The sequence below is a fragment of the Haplochromis burtoni genome, unplaced genomic scaffold (assembly GCF_018398535.1).
Source record: "Haplochromis burtoni strain Fernald_Lab_line unplaced genomic scaffold, NCSU_Asbu1 Contig_24, whole genome shotgun sequence".
In the NCBI taxonomy this organism is placed as follows: domain Eukaryota; kingdom Metazoa; phylum Chordata; class Actinopteri; order Cichliformes; family Cichlidae; genus Haplochromis; species Haplochromis burtoni.
In genome coordinates, this window is record NW_024582385.1 from 322,175 (window position 1) to 342,164 (window position 19,990).

General features: G+C 42.0%; 1 protein-coding gene across 2 annotated transcripts in view; it reads left to right on the forward strand.

Annotated features, from left to right (window-relative positions):
• Positions 1 to 547: 547 nt before the first annotated feature.
• Positions 548 to 19,990, forward strand: part of nova1 (NOVA alternative splicing regulator 1) — a 28,848-nt gene continuing 9,405 nt past the window's right edge. Inside the window, exons 1-2 of one of the 2 annotated variants that reach the window (XM_005947783.3) lie at positions 548 to 1,241; positions 8,049 to 8,192. In XM_005947783.3, coding sequence (XP_005947845.1) covers positions 1,058 to 1,241; positions 8,049 to 8,192 — 328 coding nt within the window. In that variant the 5' untranslated portion in view covers positions 548 to 1,057. Of the gene's footprint in view, positions 1,242 to 4,979; positions 5,648 to 8,048; positions 8,193 to 19,990 lie in introns of those variants that run through there. The other variant, XM_014329381.2, reaches the window with a different exon arrangement.

The following is a 19,990-nucleotide window of genomic DNA, read 5'->3' on the forward strand; positions in this document are numbered from 1 at the left end:
GTTTTATGGTCGTAGCTTCTTAACTAAACTTGCATTAGGCTTAACTTTAGCATAACCACCCTCTCACCCAAATATGGCCACTTTTGTCTATAGAACTGAGGAAGTCTGTCCTCAGTGAAAATCATTATAACTTGTTTAATTTAAAAAGAATGAACAAAATCAAACAAAAATGGTTTAGCGTATTTCATTCTGATATGTTTACCATTTTTTTCGTGAACTCTTTCATTTAAAACATCCTGGAAACAATTCTTTCAAAAGTTACATTCATTCCCATGTTTATTTCTCCCCCCCCCCCACCTTTTTTTTTAAATGTTTCACTTTGTATGAACGTCTTATTGCAAAGATAGATTTCCAAATCGGCTTAATATGCTTCACTCAAAAGAAAACCAACCAACCAAACAAACCAAAAACAAAACTGGCAAACTGACCATAAGAAACCTGGACTAAATAAATAACTTCAGTGTTCACACAGATGGTGAAAGAAAAAAAAAAGGAATGCAGCAAATTCACATCAGTCTTAGCTGATCTGGTCCCGTGTCTTTTGGCCGGTCTGTGGCACTGTAGTCCTCTCTGGAGCCCTCAAACTATATTTCTCCCCTCTTGCACTACAAAGGCAACAATAACAACAGCTGCACTCATCGCACTGGACTTAAAACAGAAGTATGGCGTTAAGAGAAGTTAAGAAAGACGTTTTCCACCTCTGCGAAGCTGTTGCACTTGTCTTCTCTCGGAGTGTGGGGTTGCTTTTTTTATTTTAAGGCGCGGGTTGTTTTGCGCGTCAACAATAAGGAGCATGCTGTTGGAGCGACGGAGAGCGCATTAAAAGAGCGCATTTCACTCAATGGAATTCTTATATTTAGCTCCGTGAGGGACCAGCCAGACGAGCAGAGGAAAGAGGAAACCCTGATCCTGGTGTTTATCGTTTTGAGACCGCTTCGAGCCCCCCAAACTTGTCGTTCATATCACGGTGCACGGCTATGTGGTGATGAGGGCGCTGTGAGTGTGTGAGAAAGACGGGGGAATAGCGCAATTTTATCTACAGCTCCGGAGAGGAAAGATGATGATGGCCGGTGGTGGTGGTGGTGGCGGAGGAGCCGTTGACCACAACGGGATATTCACAAATCCAAATCTCCACAGCCTGCAGCAGACCCATATGGACGCCGATAACCCAGACTCCCGCAAACGGCCGCTGGAAACTCCGGCTGAGGAGGCCGGCTGTACCAAACGCACCAACACTGGAGGTAAGAGAAAAGCAATAACCAGCAGCCCATCCACCTCTTCTTCTCCACATTAACTCTGAGCCTTTGTTGTGCGCAACGGCAAAGCACAGCCTTCAGTGTGATACCGAAGCCCCATATGAGCAGTTCTGGGCGGCATGTTGGCTTTAACATGCAGCACCTGTGCACTTGGCACTTTGAGATACTGAGTGTGTTTATGGCTGTTACTTCATACGCTGCATGCTCGAGCAGCCCGACTGAGTGAGCGGCCTCCTCATCTTAGGTCAGCTCAGAATTTGAACTCGGCAACCTTTCTACTCCACATCTGGAGCTTTTGCTGGCAAGTTGTCATTCAGTAGACAGCTGATGATTTGTGTGCACCTTATTTAACACAAAAGTTCTCCGAGTCTCTGTTCATCAGAGTTTGTGTCTGTTGGAACATTAGGCACGGGTTTCTTCTGCAGAGGCTATAGACAAATCTGAGGAGGAGTGACAGAAATGTCATCACAGTCTTCAAACGTTACCCTGAATGTGAATCAGTACTGATGCCTGGGCCCTGAGTCATAGGCTCTGCAAAGCACTCACCTTTACCTTTGACCAGTACAAATATGACAAGTATGTGAGCCAAACTTTTAGCAGCGCACTGGAAAGGAAGCTGCTCTTTGATCTTGGACACTTTAGTGTTGATTTGTGAGCCTTTTAAAACAAGTGGAGAAACAACAGAGCCTATTATTGTGTTGGTGATTTGTGAGATTGGAGCATCATAATCCTGATTTATGCTGAGTTGGAGTTTTCAGATATTTTTCATTTTCTTTTTTGTGCTTTTAAGGTGAAATGAGCAAAAAAGCCAACAGATGAAACTCATACCACCCTGTAGGGTTTGTGCTCATCAGCACTTGCAGGCCCAATTCCTAGTAAACCCAGGTTATTTATAGGGTGTGCGCTGAGCCAGAACTCAGCATCTGTTTGGAATTGTTTTAGCCTCATGATGTCTGACATACCACCTTCTAGCTTGCCTCTGTATAATGATAAAAGAACAACTGTAAAACACTAGAACACTAATTGAAAGCATGTAAGTGCTTGAGAAGCAGAGCTGGGTGCTGTAGTCCAGAATCGTGCATGAGAATCTATGCATTAAATTGAAGGCAAACGTCATTTTAAATGGGGGAATGGTGAGGTGCAGGAGAAGGGTACTACAAAAACACTGCAGTGCTATTTGAACAAATTGATCCTGATTTGTTTTTGTGGAGGAGTGTGGAGCGCTCATGCTTTATTATTTGTCAGTAAGATGCTGGAGTGCAGCAGTGAGGATGGTTGATTCCAGCTCCTGTACATCTTATTCCAGCTCGTGATTGTTCTGGTCTGCAACTCACAGGGACCACTTATTCGAGAACTTGTTGTTAATTAGACGTCTGCAGAGAACAAGCAGTTTCTTCGCCATATGTCACTGAAATTCTTTTTGTCTTTGTGTCCCTGACAGCCCAGTGATGGCAGCATTATATCCCATTTCCAACAGTACAAGTGCATCTTTGCTGCACTTCACTGAACCCCAGAAATGTAATTTCAGCAAGATACGCATGGACCATCGAGCTACCAGACAGTATTTTAGAACACATCCAACCACCATATGTCATCCATTAGCACCCCTAAAACCACTGTAGAAAAGAGAAGTCACGCAGCGTTCCTGCTTCTAGGAAAGTTTTCACCATTTAGCTGCGGCACAGAGACATTGCCGCATTGTTCCCATCCTGGTGGTGTGAATTGAAATTTTGAACATTTGGGTAGATTCTAAAAAATATATATATAAATCACTACACTGACAGCTCAGGTTTTTTAGTGCTGGGTATTGTATGATGGCATCAGACAGCGTTTTACCAGCCCCACTCTGTGTTCATTTCTGCATCACGCCTCCATCGTATTTTCAGAAAACACAGCCGCACAATTAATCGTGTGCTGATGAACGTCTAACTCTGAAGAGGCTGTCTTGTTGTCTCAGGGGTGATTCAGATGACTTCCTGAAAGAGATTGTATCAGTGTGGAGAATACCTGATTGCTTTATCAAGGAAAACAAAGTGAAAATCCCATTTGTAATCATTAGCGTCTCATCCCCAAACCTCCTCTTATTTTGAAAAGAACGGTGGACAGATAATTCACATAGCAAATTATAATGAGTGTGCATAAATAAATGTGAAGATTGAACAACTTTATGAGCTTACTGTAGCATGTCCAGCTTTGAAGACAAGATGTATGTTTGGTCTGTGGTCAGCGATGAAATGGTGTTTCCCTTTAAAATCTAAAGGATGCGCTGCTATGCATGCTAAAAAGCCCCTGGCAACTTAAGGCTAATTCAATTTACAACCAGTGTAGTAACATTTGCAGTTTAGTTAGCTAACCTGAGTATAGTCAAGCAGCACCTCTATATGGCCGCCTTGCAGCATATACTGCCTTTCCCAGCAAACGTGTGTACTGCGTTTTATAATAATAAAAGCATCCAAAGCAATAAGGCAGAGTTTAACAGTTTCACTGAAACATAGTCGCGTATCCTTGCTTACCTGAAATGCACATTCAGAGGTTTGTAACGGCCTATACAAAACAGCTGTTTCATAAATATCCCCCCTCTGCTTTATGTAACATTTTTTGATGTCACCTCCTGTTTCATCTCATATGATCTGCATGCATCGCATGTAACAATGCAAGCCCCCAGCCTTTCTGTTAGCAGTAGGGCTAGACAGCCTGATAATCTTCAATCATGCTTGTAATCACCAAGCCCTTGACTACGTCTGATATTGATCATGCTATTCCTACCGAACCGATCATTAACATGACTGGCAGTTACAACAAAGAGAAGGAAGCCGTGCTCTTTCAAAGCCGATCCCCTGGTTGTGCATTAAGAGTTGTGGACACTGAATGAGGAAAAACACTGCTCCTCTTTTATCAGCGTTGCTCTTCTGTCCTTAAAGTGAACATCTTTTATTCGTTCCTCTTTCTAATTACCCACACTCTGAGCCTATGTTGCTGCCAAGCATGTGCCTTCCAAAAAGGTTGTGTGGCTCAGGGATTAGGTATGATCTCGTAATGTTGCTAATGGAAAGGTTGGCAGTGGAATGTGAGCTATTTTTCTTTTTTTAATTTTTTGGTGGGAAGGACACAGGTGCCCTTGCAGAGCGATGTGACGTGAGCGGACTGTGAATTTGCCAGGTGGCAGTTAAAGAGAGAATGAGAGAGCGATAGAAATGAAGACAGAGAAAAGCAGAGAGAGATAGACCATTAGGAGGGAGTGGAGTCTACAGGGGAACTGTGTCTATATACCAGAGCATCTCTCAGTGAATGAGACTGCTAGAATTTTCTGGAAGGCATTCCCTCCAAAGCCAAATGGGCCACGATGCTCAGGTTTGATTTGTGGATGAAAGTCATCAGAAAGCCAGGAAAAAGGCTGCTTTTTTAACAGTTTCCCTGGAAATCACCATAAAATGAACCTGCCACCCTCAGGTCCACACACAGACACTGACATGCTCACGCTGCAGTTTTTACACACATTTACGCTCGCTTGAGATACCTCTCGGTGTAAGATTTATAGTCGTAGTGATTGGCTTCATCACCCCCCTCCACCATTCTGCGGCACTGCCATTTGCAATGGTTGATGAGCCCCTCCGCCCTCTCAAACATGGCCGTCTAAGGGATTGGGGGTGGGGAAAAGGAGAGGAGGAGGGTGGGTGGCGTAAGGCACGCCGTCTCAGATCACTCCTCCTCCACCTCCTTCATCATCTGCTTATGTTCTCCATACACCTCTTCAGCCACTATTGAAGGTCACTCCACATGCTTCTGTGCTCAGCGCTGAAACCCGCTCCCTCCGCCACTTCACCTTTGTCACTTTCCACTAAAAAAAGTGAGTGAATGGACTGCCATACTTTATAGTGCTGCGTCAAAAGAGGCGGAGTAGGGGAGAAAATTCAATTTTTTGGGACCGGCATCAGGGGGTGGGGATATGACGTGCTGGAGGAAGCAGGCTACCCATTGGCCGAGCGAGGCGTCAGTCCTGCGTGCTGCTGCAGACAGACAGGCCACTCGATGAATATGGATGAGAGCAGTGAAAAGGGTGATGCGGCAGGGAAGACCCCCCCCTTCAAACCGATGCAGGCTTGAACAATGCGTGCCGTCTTTCACTGAAAACACCGAGAGCCTGCATTAGCATTTTCTTGGACAATTGAGGCTCTGGCCAGCTGCAAGCATGGCTCGGATGCTGCGGTGAAATCTCTTTTTCTGCACCCACTGATGAATTAGACCTCGGTGAAAAAGGTCGACTGGCCGCATTCCTCAACACTACCATTGCACCTATGCCTAGGCTAATGTTAAGATCCCATTTAGAGATTGTGTCCCGGCATTGATGGCGATCTGACAGAGGACTTGAGAAGCAGCAGATCTCAGAATGGGTAAGCCTCAAACTCTTTTTGTCTGACTTGTTGAATTGATCCATCGTGCTAGACTACATGCAATTTTACACACCGAGAGCTCGTTTGTTCATTATTGCTCATTTGAGTTCCGTCGTCCTTGCTGGCTGTCAGGAGCAGGTTAGTCCATTGAAATGCAGAATGGGTACTTGGAGGGGTAGTGAGAAGGAGGGAGTACGGTCACAAGGCATTTCCTTCTGACCCACCCCCCTCCAGTGACTTAACTAAACACATTTGGCTCAAAGTCCACGTCTCCAAGCCATCCTTCCAGCACTGGAAGCAGGGGTCTGAACTAACACCCCACTGGCTCAGCTTCCCAATGTGCCCCACTGCTCCCGTTCCCTGGCGGATTGCAGCAACAGATTGCCATGTTTACTCTACCACATGACGCCATTAAAACCTGTTACTGTGATCTCAGACACTAGGACAGAATTAATTATTGACTAATGACAGCAAACGTGGCTGTAAGGGCGATGGAGGGAATCTTAGTGGCTTCCTCCCCTGCTGGGTTTACTCTGGCTGAAGATGAGCAGAAAGTTACGCAGTGGGTTTGGGCTTGTCTGTCAACAACAGGTCGTTGGATGTTTAGATCCTGCAATCAGCATCACTCAAATGAATTTCTTTGTGTGGCTACGGTAGCCAATATTCGTGATAGGGTGATGGAGGGCTGAAAAGCTTTACAGCGACCATGTCAGTCATGAATCACGCTTATTTGTTCTCCAAGGTCATTTTATTGTTGCTCATTGTGAGAGAAGCAGGGGTGATTAGAGTGAGTTTTGCAAATCGTCCTTTTGTTCTGAGAAGACCAACGTATTGACCAGCACCACGAGCTGTTCATCACGTTCATATGTGTCATTTCATATTAATGTAGCAGTCCTGTGAATTTGGGCAGCTCACACGAGTATGGACAATTAGGTGAAATTAACCATCACGGCATGGCAATCATGTGCATTTGTCAGAGCTGTTGGTTTTGGGTGATGTGCACCACAACAAGCCTGTGTCTGAATGAAACATGAGGGGCATATTAATGCAATAAGAAGAAGTAACGTGTAGGCTGTGAAATCCCTTCATGTCACAGTGCCATGTTCATTCACATCTGATTCTAATGAGGGCATGACTGAGGCAACAGGTTGGTCCACCTCAATCCATCCATCCACCGTGCCGGTCAAGCTCCAACATTCGATACCCTCGGCTTGACACGGGACGCAGCGATGTGGTGACAGACGCCGTGGCTTTGCCGTCAAAAAGCGATCTTGTCTCTGTGCTTGAAAATGCATCAGAAATCTCTTCAGACTAACGTGGACAGTGCCTTTTTACATCTCTGCCCGCTCCAGTGACGTCACCCTTGAGGCAGCTGAAAAAGGATCGAACATGACGTCATTGCATCCAGATCAGCATGCAAGGCAGATTATGTATCAGTGCTTTGGTATACTAAGTACGCACCTGTATCAAGTGTTTACTATGACGTCATTGGTATAATATCAGTAATTCAGTGGGTAAACCCAGCTGCCACGCATCTATAAATACAGCATATTTGATGCATTGTTGGCAGGTTCTTTTATTACATTTGGGCTCAATATGTGGCTGATTTGCTTTTTACTAGATTACACACTCAATATGATCGGGGCTTTCTTGGAAGGACACTTTGCCCACTTTGGGGTTGATTAATTCTTAATTGCCACTGTAGGAAAATAAAGTTCCCAAGCTAAAAGGCAAACGCGGGTTTGAAATTCTTCGAACTGACGTTCTGTCACTCACTGACTGCTACAAGCAAATGTAAGCCACAGAAGCCCCTTCCAAAATGGAGGAGATTTAGACCATCTTGGCAGTATACCCTTTGAGCAAATCTGTGGGATTGGTTCCCATATGTTCTCCACGCGTCTTCTAATTACAAAGGCTCACTCTGTACTGGCATCCATGAACTGTATGGATAATGAGTTTGTGTTTTTTACAAGATACATTTTCAGATTCAGACTGAACTGCTCCTTCTACTTTCCTGTTGTTCACGTGTGAGAAATGATTAGTAACACTGGGTTTGGCTTTGAATTCAGTCAGAGGTTGCAAAAACTCCTTGAAAATAGATAAATTTAGACCTCTGCAAACTGGAAAGGAGGTCATCATTTACTCTACAAGAAATCTGGGACAGGACACAGAACATGATCTCTGATAGAATGTGAATGTACTGAAAGCTACAAAGACTCAAAAGACAAAATCTACTTCTAGATCTTTCCAGAGTAATACAGGAACTTGGTTATAATTTTTATGTGAAAGCTATTTTTTCTTACTCTAGTCTTTTTTTTATGGTAACAGTTTGGTGTATACAAAAATTGCAGAGATGCTTTATAAGATGTGACCCTTTCCCGTTTTGTGTCTCTCTCCCCAGAGGAGGGTGAGTACTTCCTGAAGGTGCTGATCCCCAGCTATGCAGCCGGCTCTATAATTGGCAAGGGCGGCCAGACCATCGTACAACTGCAGAAAGAGACGGGTGCCACCATTAAGCTGTCCAAATCCAAAGACTTCTACCCAGGTAAGAATGAGCACTCGGTAATTAAGATTGATGATCACAAAGGCTCATATACACGAGTCGTCTGACTCATCACCCGGCCAAAGGAGCGACGTCGTAGTGGAAGACTGATTTTGATATTTCCTCTTCATTTGGCTTTGCAGGAATAATTGCACTACATTTTAATCACGCAGTAATCATGAACTCTTTGAACTTATTATCCTTTTGTCCTTGAGAGACTAAACATGCATGGAGATGTTACAGTGGCAGACAATTCCAGACTTTCTTTGAATTTATAAAATTACTTTTTCACATTTTCCTGCTGACAGCGATGTTGGAAATAAAAACAAGAAATGTGTGCTGGCAGTGACGGGGCTATGACACAGGGCTGAGCGATACGGGAAAAAAAATACATCTCGTTATCTTTTGGACTGAATGGCGATACATGATATGCGTTTGATATATGGTACAAGTGCAAATATGCGTGCTCTGTTAACAACAACAAAAAAGAAATTGTAAAAGTCATTTTTAATACTTCCGCCAGAAGCTGCTGCAATTTTTAAGAAACCGTTTTGTAAAATCATTTTCCATATTTTCTTCTTGATATTTAAAATCTACCAGGTCACCAGCAGCTCATATGATTAGGGTTTGTTGAATGCTGACTCCTTTCTATAGATAATCTGCTTATTTGAACACCCAAGAGGAAAAAGATTTTAACAAACAACCCGCAGTGCCAAAATGATTTTATAAGACTTTGTTAACGTCTGCAAATATTGGAATATTTGCTTATTTAGCATGTGGCAAAAACACAAATCAAACATAACCCTAGCTTGATTGCAGGTGACTTAATGGATGTTTAGAGGATATATTTTTAATTGTCTAAACTGTTTTCACTCAGTCAGGCATGGCTCTGTTTCTTTTAAGTGGGGCTGTATCAGATTCTGGTGCACAGTCAGTGTGTCGATGGCAGGGGCATGGACTCGAACAGGAGCTAAATCTTTGCTACAGATACTGCTTTAGTCTATTAATAGAATCAATAACAGTTTCAGTGTATGTCTAGAAAAGCTTCACAGTTTTACCTACTGTCAGCTGCTTTCCATGAAGAGGTTAAGGTTAGATGCATAAAACATGGGAGTTGATTGTTTGCTGTTGTCTCACCTTGTGTGACTTCGGTGTTTAAAATGGTTAGTTTGTATCCAAATGCATAAAAAACACAAGTCACACCAGCAGCCCCTGTTTTCTGTGAGGTAAGAATAGTTATTTATTCTTCAGCGATGTCCACTGGCTACTAGCTTCTTGTTTTTGTTCACATTAACCCACGGCATCAAACTTTGAGTTATTTCTTATTGTCGGAGCGGCGCTGTGTGTGTGTCCCTGATTGCTACAGGAGAACTTTGTCAGTGAAGTTAAAGCAAAGAGATACTGAAGAGTGCAGTGAGACGAGAGCTTTACTGTAGAAAACATTTTATGTAATGTAACATAAAATCTCTAATATTGTCCCATACAGGCAGATTTTAAAAGTCTCAGGTGTCCCCAGAATAAAATTCAAATATCAGCCCAACATACTACACAGATGGTCGTTTTTTTTAGTCTTTTTTTTTTTTAAAATAGCTGTTTCAGTTTCTGTAGACTCAAATTGTACTGGAACAGCTGCTGTACCTGTCCGTTTCAGGAAGATGTCTGTGAATGACAGAGAGGAGCAGACAATAGGAGCAGTGCAGTCAGTTAGTAGACGACATGGCTGCCGATACAATCCTGAATAAAAACTGTCCACGGCTTCTTTCTCTCTCAGCGATAACTTAACATGTAAATAGAGCCACATTCTTAGCAGTCTTTTTCTTGTATGTGAATAAGTAGCTTGTCAGATAGTGTTACAGTTACAAAAATCCAGATTTTAGCAGTGCAGAGTAGCACGTCTGTGTCTTGAGTGTGTTAGGTTCCGGGCCACATTTGATTCAATATTTCATAGTAGTTAAGAAAAAAAATGTGGCCATGAAAGTAGACTTTGAAAGTAGACTGACGCACATAAAGTACCATCACAGATAGTAACACGCACTCACTAGTTCACTATTTGTTGTAAATTGTTCCTTAAACTTTGTACAGGTCAGGGTCTTCCTTCATCATTTCATTTTCCCTAGAGCGCTAACCTGTGTGCATACAGTCAAAGCTAATAATTACATTAAACACGCAAGCCACATTAGACCCATGAATCAACAACGGGATTGTCGTGTTCCACTGGAGACAGGTATTCAGGTGATGGGAAAACATGAAACTGTCTACTTATTGGCTATTTTAATTTTCATTACTTTATTTGCTGTCACAGATCCTCAAATCTGGGTATCAAGCCCCAGATGCCACACATGACTCTGTGGCTTATCTCATGCTATACTTAAAAATGTATCAGAATTCTTTTCATATAAACACGGACAGTATTGCATGTAGGGCCTTTGGGTTTGTGCTACGTAAGTAAAATTTTGCTTTCAGCGGCATCTGGTTGCTTTAACCAGCTAGAATGGCTTCAGGTCCTGGTATAACAAAAACACAAGCCCCCAAAACACTGTAAGTGCACCCTACAGTTAAACTGATAGTGATCTTTGTTGATAAAAATTTGCTTTGTTGCATATCTAGCCAATCCCTGTTAGCAGCAGGCTATGATCCTCCACTTTCACTGACCCCAGAAAAAAGTAAAGAGTGAGTGGGCAGGACTATGAACGAATTTTAGCTCAGCTGCTATTGGTTACTTAATCTCTTTATAGAAATAAAAGAGAAGATTGTAACACTGGAAGGTGGTTTGTTGCCAGGGTCCTAGAAGAATGCTGACATTAGATGATTTTAGACTTCAGAAATCTTATAACACCATAAAAACTCATTCTCATGACATAAAATATCGATATCTCGCCCAGCTCTATTATTGCAGGGAACAAAAGTCCCGTTGCTGGGAGGTGAACCAGGTTCAAGAAATGCCAAGCTTTCTCGTATTCAGCGCGGTTACATAGCTAGCAGGTTGCGCATTTATTTGTTATATGTATTTATATCATTGCAATACATCAACTGTCTCGCACTTCTGGAAAAATTATGCAGGGCTGCCATCTTGTTCGCCTCCTCTGAAATGCAAGTGCAAATGCTGTGCTGCAGAGGAGATGCATCCAAAGCATTAGCTGTGTTGGAGGGTGTCACTCAGACCAGGAGACGGATGTCCGTGCAGCTCACTGACCCCTATCATACGGAGGTCAAAGCTGAACCATCTTATCCTCCAAACACAAAACGGCTGAGTTGTAGAGGAGTCTGGCTGTTTGTCCTTCATGCCTCAGAGGACACTTCAACCTGCTGAAAAATAACAGGTGCTTAGCGTCTTGCTGCTCATTAGGTCCAGATGTTTTCTGTGATATCTGATGCAAGAAAATAATCCCTGTGTAGGAGTGTACTTTTAGTTTAGATGTATTGAAGAGCAAATTACCTCTTTTGATGGGAAATGTAGGTGTGTAGATTTGTGAGAAAGTCTCCAGATGTGTTCACATTGGACTTACAGACAGTTCTCAAATTGTTTTTAGCAGCTGCTACATGCTGTCCTCAAATTTTTTTTTGAAGTTTTGAACACTGAACACTTTGTATTAGGTTATTTGCTTGGTGACAGCAGGATCATCACAAGGTTCCTTTAATTTAACTACACGGTATCGTTTGAATGTGGCCTGTTCCTTTGGGACCTGGATGTGATATACAGACCCCGTGCACGAGAAAATGCTAACTTCCTGGTTTGAGACCGGATGTGGGGTTGTACATTTCCGGTAGCTTTACTTTGCGGTCAATCGCTACTGCGAAGATATACTCCAAAACTCGGAAACGGAAAGATCGCGTTAAGTTACAAAGAGCAGAGGTGGGAACACTCACCGCTGTTGTGTCATAAAAAATCTAATGATCAATTTTGACGTTTAAAGAGTTTAGATCGATCAGTTGTTTACATCACTCAACACAAGCAGAACTGCATTACAAAATCAGAAGACACATCGTCCACATTCAGAAGCACATCTCTGTATAGTGACTGGTCTTATGATTTAAACAGGCAAATGTTCAGCATTCAAACTACAGGTGAACAATAGTCAAACCAGATGTTTCCCCGTTATGTCGATATCAGCTAGTCAAGTACACACCCACACAGCATGTTAACAAACCGTGAAAAAAAAGCCACACAAAAAATGAACGATTGCTGGTAAGGGTTTCTATACATTAGTATGTACGAAGGGTATGTTGTGACTTACCTTCAAAATTACAGCGGTCCCTCGCTACCTTTCACCTCGCTGTTTCGCGGATTTTTTAGTGCAAGTTTGCATGCTTATTTTTACGTCACATTGTGTCCTGCGTCCTGATCGCTGCAGACGATCTCCTCCGTGACGTGTCTCCTGTACAGTACAGAATCGCTGCATCGATCGCTAGCAGTGTGACTCTGAAGTGCAGTGCTGTATGTCCACGATGTCCACGAATCGTTTTGCACCATCGAAAAATAAAGTTGGCTACTTGATTTCACCTATCGCTGGTTATTTTTAGAACATAACACCCGCGATAAACGAGGGACCGCTGTTTACAGATACTGAGAAATATAACATTTGAATCCCTTTTCTCTTTTGCTCTGAGGCGCGGGGAAAAAAATATCGACAAGTCGATGAACATCATTTACAGATATATTGGGTAAATGCCCGAGACATCTATAGAAATGTAAATCGCCGCTTGATTCATTCATTTGCTTAACTTGTTTTGGACCGTAAACAAGGCGCGAATAGGACACCGGAAACAAAGCTCCCCGTAGGAGTTTCCGCACCGGAAGTAGCATATGCTAACGTCCACATAGTCTATTGGACGTAGTGGACTGCGGCAAAGAATAACTGAACGCTGGGGGAGAGGAGAATGAGGATGTGTTGGGAAATATTTTTCCACCGTGTTTCTGTTAACCACGGTGAGAGGATACATGTTTGGAGGGCATGGCTTGAAATTCTCAACAAAGGAGGCCAGCCATTTTGAGGGACTGGATTACAGCTACTACTCAAGCACTGGAACAAATGAAAGGAGTGATATGTATATCCTTATTTCCCGCTTGGTCTCTGGATGTGCTCATAGGCCACCACCTGCTCTGCCCATCCCCCTACTCATCATCGTGTTGAGTGAGAAGAAGAGTTCAGGGAGAGGGAGCTGGCAGGAATTTGACTGGGTGGTTGTTCTGGCCCACACAAGTCAAATTAGGACTGCTACTGTACAACAGTTGAGAGCGCTGCTTTACGAAGTAGCCTGTGGAGACTAAACGATGCTGATTTAACTCTTCTGGATTCCTAAACTTACGCGCCACATCTGTGTGACCTTCAGTGATGAATCTGCTGCATTTTGGGTTAGCGTAGCATGCTAATGCCATTGCACACAGTTCACACCATCGTTGCTCACCCACCAGCAGACTGAGCTCACTCACAATGCTCAAAACTGCATCCTAAAGAAACCAGTGCAGCCATTTTCTTTTGCAGTTGTCTCTGTAGTGGTTCTCACCCTCCCCACATCACCCACCCATCAGTGGACAGCTTCAAACTGTGAATTCAGTAGTCTTGGTGGGGATCTGTACAACTGGGCCCTGCTGCGGCCGACTGTGATGGATGACCGGAGATAGTGAAGGGTGTGGATGATGCATGATTGTATGTGAGCGTGGGGACAGCAGGGCAGGCCCAGAAATAGCCTATTTCAATCTCTCTCTGTGGACTTGACCCCTCCCAGCTGCACCCGAGCTTCTCCAGCACACGCCAAGTTTCCCCTTCCCTCCTCTCCACACACTGTTTTGTTCAGATTTGGTTCCTGGTAGTCAGGAGAGTTCGGGCCAGATACCATGACATAATTCTTTAGCTAAACTTTAGTTTGCGTGCTCACTTTTTAACACATGAATGCTGACTCTTTAATGACCTGCATCAGCCTCATCTGAGATGTTCCTTGATTGTATTACTGAAGCCTGTATAAATGCTGTACACTATGCATTAAGCACATATACATCTCTACTTTCACCTTCTTACACACACACACACACACACACACACACACACACACACACACACACACACACACACACACACACACAAGCAGCTGCAAAGAGACCTGTGGGAGTTTGGGATTTGAACATAAACTTAGAGCCAGATTTCAACCCTTTACTTTATGCAGTTGGCCTTCAGCCAGCATCTTAATTTGTACAGCACAGAACAGATGAGGTTGTCGTGACGTCGCTGAAGTATGTTTTTCATTGTCTAATCATAAAGAAATCATGACATCATGCTGGAAACCACCACTATTCCCCAGAGTATAAGATGAGGTCTTTTCTTCAAAGAAGAGCAGACAAAGAAACTGTGCTAAAGTAAACTTTCTGTTCTATGTGCATCACATACTCATGCACCCATATGGACAGTGTCACTATAGGTGAGGATTTCAAACTGATTAAAACTGGAACTTTTCCCAGATTTATGGCTGTGCCTCCAGTGACTCATAATTGTGTGCTATTGTGTCTGTGCTGTTCTACTTTCTGGTGCTAATATGATGCAGAGAGCAAGATGACCTGAGCTGCAAGTACAATACAGGATGTATCATTGCATTAAAAAACAACAACACAATCACTGCTGTTCTTGGTGATTGACAAAGGTCAGCTGATTAAAAGGACACCAGTTTTACACTCAGAGGTCAGTTTACTACAGACCCCCACCCCCCTGTTGGGTTTTGTCGAGGGAAAAAGAGCTGTGTGTAAATTTGCACACATGGCTTAATAAACCGTGAATAGAAATTTCCATGCACAGAGTTGCAGTCTGCACACAGATTTACAAATGACGTCGTCCTTCACAGGACTTCTGTGCAAGCCTCAAACTGAAAGGTTGGTTTTGGAATGAAGAGTAAAGTAAATATAATGTTACACCATGAAAGCTGTGAAATGCCCGGTGCAAAACTAAGACTAAATGTTATAACCAGGGTTTTAATAGTTTTGCAATTTTCATTAGTTTTTATTTTTATTTAGTTTTGACTTCAGATTTTCAATTTTATATCAGTTTTAATTAGTTTTTACCAATTGTTTGCTAGTTTAGTTTTTATTTTTTTGAAAATCCATAGTTTCAGTTTAGTTTTGATTAGTTTCAGTTATAGTTTTAGTTGTGTTTGCAATAATTAAGTGTAACAAAATCCCAGTTTTATCATTTCAGTCATTCTCTTCTGCTCATCCTTGGGTATGTTGCTATTCCAGCTACCATACCCTGCACCCTGGACAGGTCGCCTGTCTGTTGCAAGGCTAACACGCAGAGACAGACAACTCACATTCCCACCTATGGGTTCTTTAGATAAAGAAATAAAGAAATAAATTAGAACAACCATTGATACCAGGCAACTATAAAAGGTATATCTTGGCCCCAATGAGACTATTAACTCTTGCAGCACCGGGTGTTCGTAATTTCGGTTCAAGTGAATTGATAAACTTTTTGAAGGCAATTGACTCACACAGTTGTGTAGATATCCCCGTCCTGTTGTCTCGGGATGCATCAACAGAAGCTAACCCTTGCCTGGGGTTAGCTTCTGTTTCTGGGGATGAGGGTTGAGTGTGCTCCCTTACCTTCTCAAGGTAAGCTAGGTTAGCCTTCTTGTGTGAGCTTTTCAAGTGCACTTTAAGGTTTGTGGGATTTTTTTCCCTTTAGAAATGTCCCTCATAATTTGTCTCTTTCCACTACAAGACACTTGCTTTATCCAAAAAGCAGTCATATTCAAAGTAATCCCAAATTGGACTCTGGCGCTTTCTCCTGACTTTTCCTGACATGAATCTGCTTTGTGGACGGAGCAGCAACACAGACGACTCGACTAACGTGCTGCCACCTGCTGGCATAATGAGACACAGCAAGAAAAAAATCTGGAAACTAAACTTTATTTTCACCCTTGACTATTGTATGATACGCACACATCAATGAAAACTAAACACATTTTTGCTATAAATTCAGTTAATTTTAGTTAGTTTTGTAAACACTCATTACAGTTTTAGTTAGTTTTCCTTTTTTTGCAAAGTCTCGTTTTTATTTTTATTTCCGTTAACGAAAATCTTTTTTCACTTCTAGTTTTCGTTATTTCGTTAGTTTTCGTTAACGATAATAACCTTGGTTATAACTTAGTATTAAACCCAACAAAATAGACATTTTTAATCAATGTCAGTCAGTGCAGCGCTGGTTCCAAACAGGTTCTGTCTTTTGAGTAACACCCTACATTACAGCAGTGGTTTAACAATTAAAAATTATGTAGCACTACAAGCAGCAGTTAAGGTAATGGATGCGTACAATCTGCCTCTCTATGTCAATCATTGCAGAATTTATTTTTTGTTGTAGCCCCTCCCATACCCACTAGTCACTGGTTTGAAGCTTGGGCCCTCCAGGTTTTTTGGCACCGGTCTTTTTTTTTCCCTGGGTGGAAGTATATGGAACTGGCCTTGGATTGGAGACTGGTACAACTGAAGGATCTTGTTATATTGTAAGGTCAGGTATTGCTAGACCTCGACTTGGCTGTAACACACTACCTTTTGTGCTACATTAGCAGTTGGTCTAGTCACTTGTTAGTGACCTTATTTATTTGACAGTACGCTGAAAGGTAATTTCTTTTTGAACCTCCATCTGAGGTTCTGCTACCTGCAAATACCTTATTTTCTTAAATTTTGTACTTTTATTTTTGAGTCATAAATGTCATGTAGCATAAAACTATTATTCTCATTTTCAGCTTGGATTCTATTAGAATAATTTGCATAATGTACAGTTTGAAAAAAAACATGAAAACATTAAACTCTCCCTTTAAGGTAGTGGTTCATAAACGGTGTGGGCACCACTGGTTTGGTGGGGAACTGCTGGAGATATGCAGTAAAACTAAGGCAAATGAATGTGATCTGTTTAGGGAACAAGAGTTTTCTGTTGTTATCTACTAACCTCAATTTAAGTAAAAGACAACTTGATCCTTTTTAAATAATTGAGAAGACATTTTCAGTGTTAGGTGTTTAAAAAAAAATGCCACTGCTTTAAGCCAGCTTCCTCCTGATTAGCTTTCCATTGCAAACAAAAGGGTGGGGCAGCAGGTGTGTGGGGTTCCTGTTCTCACAGCTAGTGCTGATATGACCATATTTGGAATAGCTGCTCTTCATGAAATCAGACAGAATCTTTTTCTTACAGAAATCCTATTAGTGTCGACAGTGAGAAAGAGGGACTTCTTGTCTCATAGTGTCCTAGAACCCAGTGCATAAAGCTAATTGGTGTCTAATTTAGTGGCTTATTTTGTTGTGCTGGATGTGTTTACTGTGTTTTTTAAAAGATTGACAGTGGGATTGGCTGAAACTTTTGGTCAGGCAAAAATGGAATATTTGTGGATATCAATGGCGGATTACAAAAAGATCCCCGCATTTAAAATCAGTGTTTACATTTTGGAGAGGCATGCCATGTTGGAACAACATGGCATGAATATATTCAGAATGGAGCTTTCCAACAAAGAATTTTCGGCTCAATTTGTAGTGTGAATAATTACTTGGAAAATCTGCTGATGTGATGACAGTAATTATGGGTGATATATCTTTTGTGTGGCAGGCAAAGAGTCTAAATAAATCAGGCAAACGATTTGGACCGGCTAATGCAGATGTGTATTTTCTGTCAACTAGAGAGAAACTTTGAAACTTTCTTACTTTAGGATGGAGATAGAAGACCTAAGTCACTGGTCTCGTGGGGAAAGCTGAAGACTGAGATGTTTGATCTCAGGGGCACTGACACATTTCTCTCTGTTGCTGCCGGTCTTACTCTGTGACTCGAGTGGAGCTTTTCTTACAACACTGTCATCTGATGCACACAATCGAGGATGTGAAAAGGGTGGGGGGGGGGGGGGGGGAATTCAGACAGTTTCACATCCTCTGTATAGTGACTCATTAGTGACAAAAGTTATAGTAACACATCATGAGATGTGCTCTTAGCAAAAACAACCGTATTGATACGGGAGCAGAATTGTCAGTCTGTGAAAACCTTTGCAGAAGTAGAGACGTTTAACTGATAACTACTGTAGCAAGCAAAGCAGAAGGACCTCTTCAGCATTTAATGCAGAAACAACAAAGACTCGGGGCAACGTATCTTCTAAGGATGCGTTACATCACTTAAGATGGCCTAGTTTATGGGGCTTTTTCAAGGAATGAGGTTGCTCAGTCTAAAAAATTATAGTAAGTCAGGCTAAGGTGAATTTATTGAAGTCGCAGTTCTGTGTGGGTGTGATTCAATTTTGCAAACAGACTGGTTCCTGGGATTTTGTCCTTGTTGTTCGTATCCTGACTGCATATTAAAGTTCAATTCATACACAAGAATTAATCTTTTTACCATTTCCTCCAGCATACTTGCTATTAATAAACGTGATAGAGAAATGGAAGCAATTAGGCTTAATAGGGAATAACACCCACTGTTCAGTCACAGATTCATTTTCTAATGGCTGGGCTTTTCCCCCAATGCAGCATATATCTAGAAAGTATTGTGTGTTTTATATAATGAATGATATCCATTATCATTATGAAATATTGCTAATAGTGTTCTGTGATACATGTGCTGACATAAGAGTCTGCAGCCAGTGAAGCACGTGCACGCACAAGCTGCAGTCTGTCACTTTGTTATTTCATGAAGGACAGGCAGGTGCAGCAAAACACTAAGAGATGCCAAATGAGTTTTTTTTGCCACTGGTGCTAATATACTATAACTGTGTGAAAAAGTATGGTAGGAGTTAAAAGAGTAAGAGTACAATGATTATGAAATTTAGCTTATTCCTGGTTTTGTGTGTGGAGAACAAAAACAACAAAAATCTTCATTAGACATAAGTAGGGCTGCAGGGTGCAATTTATGTGACGAGTGTGTGCGTTACCGCTAGGTTAACACTGTACTTATTAGCATCTTGAGCTTAATTCTTGCTGTTTTAAACAGAAAGTGTAACATATTCTGATTTTTCTCCACTTAGATGAGTGAGCAGGCTTGTTTTAGGTTTAGCTGCTGTTGCTGACAGATGCTGATGGCAGTGAAGTTGTAAAAAGCATCTGCTTGTTATAAAACTTTTATTCAACCCAAAATGTTTAAATATACTAGTTTTGATATGTTCAGAATGGAAGCTTAAAGCTTGGAAGATTACATTTGGTGGGATATGATAAATGGAGTGGTACTTGCATAGTGCTTTTCTACTCCAATTGAGCCCTCAAATTTTTCTTTACCACTTTTCCCTCCATTAACACAGTACTTTTATTCTATGCTTAAGTGCTTTGCCTAACTGTCAAACACACATTCATGATCTGTTAGACGTGTCGGGGGAAACTCGGAGTTCAACATGTTGCCCAAGTGTACTTTGACGTGCAGACTGGAGGATCCAAGGATCAAATCTCCAATCTTCTGATTAGCAGACGACCTGCTCTACCTTCTGAGCAACAGTCGCCTCATTTGACAGACATGGTAACTTAATGTTTTTAGATATGACTTGTTGGTTGATGAGCTGTGATATGGAAACTGCTGCACACTTTATCTGCCTTTTGGACTTCTGTCAAAATCCAGACATACCTGTGATTTCATTGACATGGTGTCAGTTAGTTTGGAGCTGACTCAAGAGTAAAATTTCAGTCCATCTCTGGATGGGTTAAGTGATTGCCTTTCTCCTGATGAGAATAACACTGTCAACTGTCTGACCAATAAGAATTTAGTTGGATGAGATGATATCAACAATCCAGTCGATTCTGAGACGTAAATTAACTCTGATGTGACGTGGGCTGATATAGGTGGTTGATCGATGTATACACACCT